At 37.1% G+C, this 13,053-nt stretch overlaps 1 protein-coding gene across 3 annotated transcripts in view; it reads left to right on the top strand.

Moving 5' to 3' along the window:
• Prkd3 (protein kinase D3) overlaps positions 1-12,882 on the top strand; it is a 73,674-nt gene extending 60,792 nt beyond the window's left edge. For all 3 annotated transcript variants that reach the window (XM_070025389.1, XM_070025387.1, XM_070025388.1), the window contains 6 exons: positions 15-121; positions 4,296-4,457; positions 4,905-5,003; positions 5,963-6,230; positions 9,211-9,296; positions 10,164-12,882. In XM_070025389.1, coding sequence (XP_069881490.1) covers positions 15-121; positions 4,296-4,457; positions 4,905-5,003; positions 5,963-6,230; positions 9,211-9,296; positions 10,164-10,337 — 896 coding nt within the window. In that variant the 3' untranslated portion in view covers positions 10,338-12,882. The remainder of the gene's footprint in view (positions 1-14; positions 122-4,295; positions 4,458-4,904; positions 5,004-5,962; positions 6,231-9,210; positions 9,297-10,163) is intronic.
• Positions 12,883-13,053: the final 171 nt, after the last annotated feature.

Genomic DNA, 13,053 nt, shown 5'->3' with positions numbered 1-13,053 from the left:
ATTTTTTTTAATAGGAAAACATAGAAAGACTGGAAGGGATGTGGCTATTAAAGTAATTGATAAAATGAGGTTCCCCACAAAGCAGGAAAGTCAGCTTCGTAATGAAGTAGCTATTTTACAGGTAATATAATTAATAGTAATATAATTAATAGTAATCATTTTTAAAATTGACTCATCAAGTCTTAGCTCCAAACACATGCTCTTTCTTCTTTGCCTTATTGGATCATGTGTGTGTATGCATGTCCAATTGTGAGTTTTCAGGTGTTCTTTGCTGTGTGTAAATTTAAATATATATATATGTATGTATGTATATATATATATATATATATATATATGATTAACTTTAGCCTACTTTCTATATGAACTACAGTAGAATCTGAATTTATTCAGCAAATACACTTTTTTAAAGGAAAGTTTTCAAAACATGGCTCATTGATTGAAATTAGTTCTACAAGATATGAGCATTGTAGGCAGATTTTCTGCATATATATAAAGGAACCTAATGCATTTTTACAGTGGCTCTTCTCAGCTGTATCAACTTCACTTTGTCATCTTTACCCTCAGTTGTTATTATATATCTACATATCAAACAGTACTGTGTTGAGCTTGGTGTAATCATTTTTTACCTTTGCCCAAGAGCATTCAAACTTTTCTTTCCCATGTCCCCATCTTTAAGAAGAAAGTATTGAGAACACTGTTTTGCCTTTCCAGTAGAAGGAGGGGGGAAAGTTATAGAATCATTGATTCAGAAAGTTATAGAATCATTGATTCAGGAATATTCGGTCTTACTGTTACAGTGTTTAATGGTGATCAGCTCTGCCTTGCTATCTGCTTAATAAAAATGAACACATATGAAAATGGCAGCATTGCCCAAAGCTATCTACAAATTGAATAATACCTATTAAAATTCCAACAGCATTCTTCAACTATATGGAAGAAGCAATTCAAAAAATTCACATGGACTAATAGAAGTCCCTGAATAGCAAAAACAATCCTTAGCAGGAAGACCACTGGAGGAATATCAATACCAAATTTCAAACTGTATTACAAAGCTGTAGTAATAAAAACAGCTTGGTACTGACACAAGAATAGACCTGAAGAGCAATGGAATCAAAGACTCAGAAATGAATCCACAAACCTATAGCCACCTAATACTTGATAAGGGAGCCAAAAACAGGATGGAAGAAAGATAGCCTCTTCAATAAATGATGCTATCAATGAAGTTAGGTCCTTATATATCACCCTGTACCAGAATCAACTCAAAATGGATCAGAGACCTTAGTGTAAGACCAGATACCCTGAAAATATTACAGGAAGGGGTAGCAAAAACACTAAGGCAGGCTCCTTGGCACAGGTCGAAACTTTCTAAGTAAAGATTCAGAAACAACGAATCAAAGAAAGGTTAGATAAATGGGATTTCATCAAACTGAAGAGTTTCTGCATGGCAAAGGACATAGCAAGATAAATAGAAAGTCCACAGAATGGGAGATCATCTGTACTAGCTATACAACAGACAAAGGCCTCATATCTTAAATATCCTTGGAGCTCAGAAAATTAATCCCCCACAAAAAAATCCTCAAAGAACCAGCCAGCCCATTAATAAGTGGGCTAGACTTAAAGAGAGTCTACTCTGAAGAGGAAATCACAACCAAGAGACACATGAAATGTTCAATATCTCTGGCCATAAAATAAAAGAAATGCAAAGCAAAACAACATTGAGATTCCACCTCACCCCAATTAGAGTGGTCATTATCAAGAAAACTATAATAATAGATGCTGGCAGGAATGTTGCTAAAAGGGAGTGCTACTACAATGTTGGTAAACTTGTTCAACCACTCTGGAAAGCAGTATGGAGGTTCTGCAGAAGAGTAAACATAGAGCTTCCCTATGACCCAGCAATCCCACTTCTAAGCATCTAATTGACCACAACTAGACTACACCAAAGCCACCAGCACAACCGTGTTCCTTGCATTGTTCACCATAGCCAAGATACTGAATCAACCCCAGATATCCCTCAGAGGACAGATGAATTAAGAAACTAGTATATATACACAGGGGAATTCTATGCTTCCATCAGAAAGAATGACATTGAAATACTTGGAAAAAATTATACTAAGCAAAGTAAGCCAGACCCAGGGAAACACAGGCTGCATGTTTTCCCTCATTTGTAATAACTAGAATGTGCCTACAAGTAAAACCAATGGACAATACTTCTATTGGACGTGGACATAATTAAACAGCAATCTAAACATTCACACTATGAGAACAAAGGATATTCTTAGAGGATTGCAAGGGCTCAATAGCTGTGTGCATAAGATCATTTATACTGTTTGTGGGGTTGTTCTTCTTTCCTTTTTTCTTGGTTACATAATTCCCTGCTGTTTTTTATTTTTGTACCTTTTGTCTTGTAAATAAGTTTATCTTATTTGGGGGAGGTTAGGGGTAGCACAGAAACTGTGAACCAATTTAGCAGTGAAACCCCAGTGGACACTGCTGGGAATGAACTATACTACTTTGCAGGGAGGGGGAAAACTAGGAGAGAATGAGGGAGAGGATGACCCTATTCAAATAAAATGTACTTATTACCTGAATCATGAAACTGTAACCCCTCTGTACATCAACTTTAACAATAAACTTTTTTTTTTTTGCTTATGTGGTGCTGAGGAATTGAACCCAGGACTTCCTGTAGGAGAGGCAAGCACTCTACCACTGAGCCAACTTCCCAGCCCTACAATAAACTTTTTTTTTAAAAAAAAAAGAAATGAACACATTTTAATACCTTTTTTTCATTAAGCAGAACCAAAATCTAAAAAGGTTCCACTGTAGATGCCACTCAGCAAATTTAATCTCTTCTCCAGGTGGTTCTGTTTATCAGATATACTAGACATATCCTCAAGGGCTTTTGCATTAGCTGTGCCTCTGATAAGAATACCTTCTCTCAGATGTTTGCATGCCATACTACTTTGTGTCCTTTTAAGATTTTGTCCAAATACCATTTCCTCAATGAAGTCCTCAAATTCTGTTCAGCATTAAATGAAGTGTCTCGCCCCCGCACTCCCTTATCCTACATCTTTTCTTCAGTTACCTACCACTTCCTAAGTTTGTTTCTTCAGGCATCCCATCTTTCTGGACTTTATGAGTCCATGAGGGTTTGTGAGCTTCTAGTATTAATGAATCCTAACTACATACTTAGTATTGGCACATGATAGCTCATTTAGTATCAGCTGAATAAATGTGTTATGAGGTGTGGAATGATAACGTATGTTAATTTCATTAATTATAGAAAAAGATTCATACCTATAGAAAGGTTGACAGGGCCACATCCTAGCACTTTGTGCAGCAAGGAAGAAATGAGGGAGGAGCAGACTTTGGTCTCTTAGATACATGGTAATGCAAAATGTTTCCTTTGCTCTTGCCTGAAGAAGGTAGTAGTCAGGGAAAATGTAGCAGTCTCATTAATTATGCACTTGGGAAAATGTTAAGTTCGAATTTTCTAGCTTAAATATTGTAGTATGATTTCAGTATTTCCTCGTTCTCCTTGTGGAAAACCCTCCAGGGCTACAAAAGGAATAAAAAAGAGAAGAGCAAATGCTACCTTTAATTTTTAAAAATTCATTTCTATAAAATAGTGTTTTCAAAAATTAGAAAGTAATGTTGCTGCAAGCAGGAAGAAGGGCTTAAGTGAGCTGTTTTTTCTAGTTTTCTCTAACAAGTTACTCATCTATCTTCCTTGGGTCACTTGGTCAAACAAAAGAGGAAAAACACGTTAAATGAAATGAAGAAAGTCACTTCAAAGATGGAAGAAGTACCGTTTAATCACTGCTCTTTTAAATTACAGGGGAGGTCTTCGTTCTTTAGGGCAGTTTAGTATAAAACAGTTACATTTACCTTCATTGCTTAAGCCTTGAGTTTGTTTATTCTGTCAGTTATAGATTAATAATGGTTTATTTCTCGTGCCTTTTCTGACTTCCCTTTATAAGTACTCATGTTGATGGAATATAAGAGAATATCAAAAGAAAAGTAAAATAAGTTGCAAACCTATGCAAAATAAAAACAAAAGCCCTCTTGAAGAGATGACCACATATACAGAAGAAATGGAAGAAGATCTCTACTCTTCTCTCCACTGGATAATTGGGAAAATCAGTATCTATTCCTTATCTATTATGTTTGCTTTTTATTTTTCTAAGTTTTTTATGCTCTGTATTTCACAGTCAGTTGTAACATGTTAGGTATTTGCATAGTAAGATTATTTCTCTACTTAAGTTGGTCATTAAATATCTGCAACCTCTGTTCAGAATTTGCATCACCCTGGGATTGTAAACCTGGAATGTATGTTTGAAACCCCAGAACGAGTCTTTGTAGTCATGGAAAAGCTGCATGGAGATATGCTGGAAATGATTCTGTCCAGTGAGAAAAGTCGGCTTCCAGAACGTATTACTAAATTCATGGTCACACAGGTACTTCCCAGTCTTCTTTGAAACTAAAGAATAACTTATGGGGCTGGGAAGGTGGCTCAGGGGTAGAATGCTTGCCTTGCATGCATGAGGCCCTGGGTTCAATTCCTCAGCACCACATAAGCAGAAAAAACCAGAAGTGGAGCTGTGGCTCAAGTGGTAGAGCACTAGCCTTGAGCTGAATAGCTAAGGTACAGCACCCAGGCCCAGAGTTCAGGCCCCATGACTGGCAAAAAAAAAAAAAAAAAAGAATAACTTATAATTAAGACAAATAGCAGTATTTTTACATACTGGGTGATTATGGAGATTGTTAATCTTAAAGACATGAAATAATACTTTTAGTTACATCTCTGATGAACTGTATTTGATTTTTTCAAATTACTAGACCATTCAAGAAGTAATATTGGGGATTTTCTAGGCATTAAGCAAAGCCTTTTTCTTTCATAACAGATACTTGTTGCTTTGAGGAATCTACATTTTAAGAATATTGTGCACTGTGATTTAAAGCCAGAAAATGTGCTGCTTGCATCAGCAGAGCCCTTTCCTCAGGTGAGATGTTCTCCAGAACCTTCTGAAGAATCATTTAAATCTAAACATGTAACATCATTTAAAAAGTGCCCACATAATGAAAAGTGACAAAAGAACAGCACATGCACCCATTCCATTAAAAAGAAGAAGAAATAAAGAACCTGGCCAAATGTGTCGGTTCATACCTATAATCCCAGCTACTTGAGAAGATTGTGGTTCAGGGTCAGTTTAGACAAAAAAGTTAGTACTAAGACAACTGTCTCCACTTCAACTAATAAAAGCTGGGCATGCTGGTGCATTCCTAGAATCCTAGCTCTGTGGGAAGCCTGACTAGCCTAGGCATAAATGCAAGACCCTCTTGGAAAATAAAAGCAAAAAGGGTGAGGAATGTGGCTCAAGTTGGAGAGTACCTTCCTACCAAGTGCCTAGATTCAAATGCCAATACTACCAAAAAAATTAAAAACAAAATTCAGTAACTGTAACATCAATTTAGTGATATTCTAAAAGCTAAAATACAAAGGTGTTATTTATTTATTTATTTATTTTTGGTCAGTCGTGGGGCTTGAACTCTGGGCCTCAGCGCTGTCCTTCAGCTCTTCAGTTCAAGGCTAGTGCTCTACCACTTAGGCCACAGCACCACTTTTGGTTTTCTGAGTTGTTTATTGGAGATAAGAGTCTCACAGACTTTCCTACCTGGGCTGGCTTTGAACCATCCTCAGATCTCAGCCTCCTGAGTAGCTAGGATTACAGGTGTGAGCCACCAAGCCCAGCAAAGGTGTTTTTTAAGTACTGAAAAAACTCATTACGTATCACAGAGCTACAGATATATCTGTCTGCTTTTGGGAAAAGGATCTTTCAACTTACCTACAATTGTTTTGTACTCATAATCAGTACCATTGGCAACTGCAGTGAATGATAGAGTATCATATGTAGGGACAGATGTATATGTAATATAAAATGAACATACCTTCTATTTCCAGGTGAAGTTGTGTGACTTTGGATTCGCGCGCATCATTGGGGAGAAGTCATTCCGGCGATCGGTAGTGGGAACTCCAGCTTACTTAGCCCCTGAGGTTCTCAGGAGCAAAGGTTACAACCGATCCCTAGATATGTGGTCAGTGGGAGTCATCGTCTATGTGAGCCTTAGTGGCACATTTCCATTCAATGAGGATGAAGATATAAATGACCAAATCCAAAATGCTGCATTTATGTACCCACCAAATCCATGGAAAGAAATTTCTAGTGAAGGTAAAAAAAAAAAATCAACTTTTGATTCTGTGCCTTTTCACTTAAAATTCTTTGTGATTTGCACATCATCCTGTCTCTTCTGACTTCTCTATTTAGTTGTTGTTCTGATTTTATTTTCCTTATAATTTTTAGGCGTAGCAGCAATCCAGGCCTCAACTGTCTCATTTGTGAACTAGTAAAATCCTTTTAATTTCCCCCCCATTAGGCACTTGTGCTTTTTAGTCATGACTGCCAAATCCATCTCAGGAAACAGTATTTTCTTTTTTTTCGGTTGGTCGTGGTGCTTGAACCCTGGGCCTGGGCGCTATATACCCTCAGCTCTTCAGCTTAAGGCAAGCGCTCTACCACTTGAACCACAGCGCCACTTCCGGTTTTCTAGTGATTGGAGTCTCAAGGACTTTCCTGCCCTTTCCTGCCTGGGCTGGCTTTGAACTGTAATCCTCAGATCTCAGCCACCTGAGTAGTTAGGATTACAGGCGTGAGCCACCTGCGCCCAGCTAGGAAACAGTATTTTCATCTTAATCAGTTCCCAAACATCTGGTTTCCCTTTAACCAACACAGCTGTAAATGTCCGTGTTCCCCCCCCCCCCCCCCCCCACATTTCTTCCCTGCACAAAGCTAGTTGTGTACTCTATTCTGGTTTTCTGCCTCTTGCTTAAGCCTCTTCCCATTGCCTACAATCTCTTCACTATTCACGTCTTTCTAATCATCCAAGGACCCCTTGAGTTTCACTAGTGAACTTTTCCCTCACCTACCAAACTATATAAGGTCTACTTAGGCTAAAGTTGCTGTTTTTTTGTTGTTTTTTTTTTTGCATATACTGTGTTTTCATTAATCCTTGTAATCTTCAGAACAAGATTATAAACTTCTTGAGACTTGTAGTTTACATTCTTAGAATCAGCTTTACATTCAATTAGTTCTAAAGTTCTAAAGATACATACTAAGAAGCACCATACATTTTATTTTCCTGCATGTTGAAGGTTTTTGAGTTTTAACACTGAGCTCTTTACGTATTCAACAATGAACTGGATATGTCAGCATGTCTTTAGCCTTAGCACTCAGGAGGTTGAGGCAGGAAGATAATGCGTTCAGCATAGGCCTTGGAGAAAAAAAGGGGTGGGGGTGGAGAATTGGCTGGTCCTTTTCAATTTACTGATGGAAAGAAAAAATATACTACTTAAAATGTTCCTTAAAGCTGGTGCTGGTATCTCACATCTGTAATCCTAGCTATCAGGATGCTAAGGTCACAGGATGGTGGTTTGAAGCAAGCTCTAGTTGCAAAGTCCATGAGACTCTTATCTCCAATTAACCATCAAGTGAAAGAGTGCAAGCCTTGAGGAAACATGCTGACAGACAGTTCAAGCCTCAGGACTACCGCACACACAAAAATGCTACTTAACAGAAGCAGTGTAGGGGAATTTAGGTGGGTGGGCTTTTTTTGTTGTTTTGGTTTTGTCTTTTTCTAAAATTACTAGGTCTAATCATAGGGGTTGATAAATATTCTATTCAACCAGGGAAAGTCTTTAGAGCCACATCTAAAGACTAAGAAAAATAGATTGAAAAAGACAGACCAGTGGCTTGAACTCCAGGGCTGGGCGCTGTCCCTGAGCTTCTTTTGGTCAAGGCTGGCACTCTATCACCTGAGCCACAGCTCCACTTCTGGCTTTTTTGGTAGTTTATTGGAGATAAGAATCTCCAGACTTTCCTGCCCAGGCTGACTTTGGATTTTTTTATTTTTTGTCAGTTGTGGGACCTGAACTCCGGGCCTGAGCACTGTCACTGTCCCTGTCACTGAGCTCTTCAGCTCAAGGCTAGCACTCTACCACTTGAGCTACAGCACCACTTCCAGGTTTTTCTGCTTATGTGGTGCTGAGAAATAGAACCCAGATCCTCATGCATGCAAAGCAAGCACTCTACCACTGAGCCATCTTCCCAACCCTGGCTTTAAATTACTATCTTCAGATCTCACCCTCTAAATTAGCTAAGATTATAGGTGTGAGTCACTGGAGCCCAGCCTTCCCCCCCTCGCCACCCCCCTTTAATGAAGCCTTTTAGAGTTCCAAAGCCTATATGGTCTGTAGACCTATTACGTCAGAATCACTTGATGAGTTGCAGAATCCCAGAGGTTCTGATTCATCAGTTGGAAGGATATTATGTGAATTTTAAATAAACATTGGCAGTTATGCACACAGTGAATCATAGTTTAAGGAACAAACAGTGTTAAGTATTTGGAAAACATTCCTGCCAGCATTTTAAACATACTGTTGAATAGGCAGTAAAAATGTATTCCCTTGATTTTGGCAGTGAATCCTTTTTTTTTTTTTTTTTTACCAGTCCTGGTGCTTTGACTTTGGGCCAGGGCACTGTCCCTGAGCTTCTTTTGCTCAAAGCTAGGACTCTACCACTTGAGTCACAGTGCCACTTCTGGCTTTTTGTGTTTATGTGGTACTAAGGAATTGAACCGAGAGTTTCATGCATGCAAGGCAAGCACTCTACCACTAAGCCACATTCCCAGAGTGAAACCCTTTTTTGAAGTAGTTAAAATATGTATACTAAGATCTCATCATACCATAAGTACCAAAGCACCTGAACCTGTTTACTAAAACTTCTTGAGTTTAGACTTAGGCTAATAATTATTGCTTCATGCTGTTCCTGGAGAGGCAAGGCAATGGCTTTTAACTGCTTCTCCAAACCAAGCCAGGAAAGAGAGAGCAATGTGGTAGCACTGAAAGAGGGGAGGGAGGAAAATCAGCTTGTAATCATAGTATTTTATTCATCTTGAAATAATACTTAGCACCTACGTGCTAAGCACTTTTAGGGGCTAAGCCTTTTTACATGTATTAAGCTAGTTTCACCTTCCCAAGTTTCATTATACAGATTTGAAGATGAAGACACAGTATAGTTAGTTGGGTAACTGACCCTCTCACATAGCTAAGTAGTACACCTAAATTCATGTATGGAATTTCATCTTTTTCTTTAGCGATTGACTTGATAAACAACCTACTTCAAGTGAAGATGAGGAAACGTTACAGTGTTGACAAATCTCTTAGTCATCCTTGGCTACAGGTAATTTTTTTTTTAATGTATTTATCTCTTTCGTAGTCCTCATTTGAGTAGCTGTGTTGTATCTTACCTAATGAAACCACTCCAAGATCAACAGATCATATCCATTTCTTAGAATAATGGTAGTGCTGTTCAGTGGTTAATTTGTAAGCTCCTGTGAACTGAAAACAGTGACTTGTTTTATAGGGACTTATGTTTGACTTTTTTTTAAAGGATTAGCATGACATACTATTTTTTTCAGTATATCTTATTTAAATGTCTACTGAAAGGTTTAGTTTTACATCAGAGACCAAAAAAGAAAGCCGTTTAAAATGTTTGACTTAGCCAGGTGCTAGTGGCTCATGCCTATCTATAATCCTAGCTACTCAGGAGGCTGAGTGAGATCTGAGGATTCAGTTCGAAGCCAGCTTAGGCAGGGAAGTCCCTGTAACTCTTACCTCCAATTAACCATCAGAAAACCAGAAATGGTGCTGTGACTCAAAGTGGTAGAGTGTTAGCCTTGAGTCTAGGGCCTGGGATGGCACCCTGGCCTAAGTTCAAGCCCCACACTACTTTAATGGGAATGAGGTAAATTACTAAATTAACCATCTAAGTACTTTTGAGGAATAAGGCTTATGCATTTACCAATGTAGATCAAAATGTTTTTAGTGATAGCTATCTCAGAAGCCTGACAGAATTTTTTTTAACTTTACAAACGTTACTTTACCTTATTAGAGACTTGAAGGGGAAAAATCCTAACATAGCTAATTTCAAATATTACATTAGAATTTATATAACAAGAATTCACTGGTGCTACAATCAAAATTTTTAAATGGTTTGATAAGCTGTCAATATTTTATTTAATAGTTGGTAATCTTTTTTTCTTTCTAGGATTATCAGACATGGCTTGACCTTAGAGAATTTGAAACTCGTATTGGAGAACGTTATATTACACATGAAAGTGATGATGCTCGCTGGGAAATACATGCATACACACATAACCTTGCATATCCAAAGCACTTCATTATGGCACCCAATCCAGATGATATGGAAGAAGATCCTTAATTTTTATCAATGAACTAACTTTAACAAGGATTTCATTTTATGTACTGATATTCTGCTGCATTACCTGTCGTCCTTTAGGTTGTCATTCTCAGGATGCAAAGCCATGAGAAGATACAGGAATTGGTGACACCAATACTGTAGTTCATGAGTAGGTACAGAAAGGGAAATTGATGTATAATGGACTCAAAACTGAAGTTTTTATAAATTTTTATAGCATAAGCAAATAAACTGGTTTTGTATTTTTCCTATACCTTCACTTTATAGTAATGTCACTTTATCTTCCCTCTCTTGGTCTTTTGTTTTTTGCCAGTCCTGGAGCTTAAACTCAGAGCACAGGTACTGTCTCTGAGCTTCTCTTTGCTTAAAGCTAGTGTTCTACCAATTGAGGCACAGCTCCATTTGTCTTTTCGGTAGTTTATTGGAGGTAGGTCCTACTTTCCTGCCTGAACTTGGTCTTTTTTTTTTTTTAAGTCTATGATTTTCCAGTTTTTTCATAGCTTAACCAAATTATACAAGATTTATAAGACTGATTACTAAAGAGGTTTTCATTTAAGCAATAACTGTGAAGCTACCAATATATGATTTACTGTAGGACCTTAAACATTTGTCCAGTCATCCATCAAGCAATTGAAAGGTTTTCCTAGATATCTATAGCAGATCCCTAGATGGTTTTGCCTTTCTCTTTAAATCATTCAAGACTCTGAAACAGTCCATAACCTTTCGATCTCTACAAAAAAAAAAAAGTCACTTTCTGTAGGTTTTAGTAGCCATTAATATAATTTGTACAATTGGTTTTTTTTTTTTAAAGTAGAAAAATAGCTGAGATAAATGCTGAGTGGTTATGTGTGCCTGTTCCTAACTATGGAACAACTATTTTCCCAACTGACAGCATCATGATGCTACAGTATTTAAGATTCAATGGGTGCAGATCTAAATATTAATTGCATAACTCATCTTTATCCAGGGTTGAATTTGAAGTCAAAGATTAAAAGGAGCTATGTATGGTGAAGTCAGTTAATGCTACCATCACTATATAGATGTGTTTTCCCATAACCTATTAGAGGGTTTTGCTAATGTCTGGAGTGTTTTTTAAATCACCATTTTTCTTAAGCAATTATAAAATCCTCAGTTTACAAGGAGGGGATGGTGAGGGAAGACTATGTTAACAGTAGAGAAATGAATAGAGGAAGGCCATTTTACATTTCAGCTCCAGGAGCCAGATGTTTCCAATATAATTACTGACATAGGTGGAATGTCTCTCATCTGAAATGTTAATTTGGATTTCCAACCTCGGGTTTGGGAATTTGTATAGAGGTCACTTATTGGGCATCCCTAATCTGCAAATCTGAAATCTCATAGCCTCTGATGAAATGCAAAACTTTTCGAGCTTTGTGGTGTTCACAGATTTTCAGCTTAGAGGGTCTGATTGAAGAAAAATCTGAAGCCATCCATAGGAATTGTAGTGGCTTTGTTCTTTTATTCAGCAATTATCACTATGAACCTTGTTTTAGTTTGGTTTGGTTTCTTTTCCATTCTTAAGGGCAATTGTCTTCAGTATATTAGCTTTGGTAACCTGGACACATACGGTTTGTCTCTAGTTCCTCAGTCTATAAAATGAAAGTCATAATTTTTGCCTATATCTTCCTCACTGTGATCCAGAAGATCAGATGTGAATTAGTGTAATTCAATAATGTGAAAAGTATACTGTTATTGTTGCCTACCAAGTTTGAGGTCGCAAAGGAAAATTGTATACAAACAAGATTGAGAGGCTTTTAGAATCTAGGACTGAAAATGATGACAAGCATTATGCAGCATTTCTGTGTTCTAAGTTTCTAAGTTTTATGTTTTAGTTTTTTGTTCAGAACAGCTACCTGATAAGGACATCATGAATCCCTTCTTACAGATAAGGAAATTGAAGTACTAAGTTAGCTGCCAAAGTTGATATAATTACAACACCCAGGCAGTAAGCTACCAGAATCCCTTACCCTCCTGCTCATTATGCTGCATCTATACAAATCTCCAGTAGACATTCCACATACTTCTGTAATTCGTTCCCATGTAGCCATTACTGCATTCTCTGATAGAGGATGATTTCTCCAAAATAAGTCAGTTTATATCAATATGGGCAAGATGAAATAATTTTTTTAGTTACTAAGCAACCTACTCTGGTTTTACAGCATAAGGTGAAGATTAACTGGAAATGATATCCATTTGCTACACTTATATAATCAACTGTATAAGCCATGAAGTTAATTGCACTCTTTGTTTTTATTACATGCCTAAGAAGTTTTCTAAAAAAAATTTTGTAAAGGCACTGTCAAATAATTTGGAGTTGAACAGTTACTCCAGATACTGTGTAACCTTTGTAACCTTTTGTCTTGAAGTCGTGTTTGTATAAGAGATAACTGTTTCTAGAAACAGATGTCTAATATTGTATAGTCTCTAATGACACTGTTGAGTATCTTTTTATATTTTTTGTTACATCTTACTTTTTGTAAATACTCTAAAGAAGCTTAATAATAAAATGTATTTCTGTATCACCATACTTTTTCTATGTGAAAATCTTGGTAGGGGTATCCAGAGAAAATTGTTTTACAGACCTTGATAATAGAACTATTTTGAAAATAGTATTTGTAAACAGAACTATGGAATATTTGTAAATAGAAGTAATATTTATGAGAACTGATTTTATGTATCTACCATTTTTAAACTACAA

Source organism: Dipodomys merriami, unplaced genomic scaffold (genome assembly GCF_024711535.1).
Source record: "Dipodomys merriami isolate MVZ:Mamm:240054 unplaced genomic scaffold, mDipMer1.0.p SCAF_17, whole genome shotgun sequence".
NCBI lineage: Eukaryota > Metazoa > Chordata > Mammalia > Rodentia > Heteromyidae > Dipodomys > Dipodomys merriami.
The sequence above is the reverse complement of the archived record's forward strand: the minus strand, read 5'-3'. Positions and strand labels throughout refer to the sequence as shown.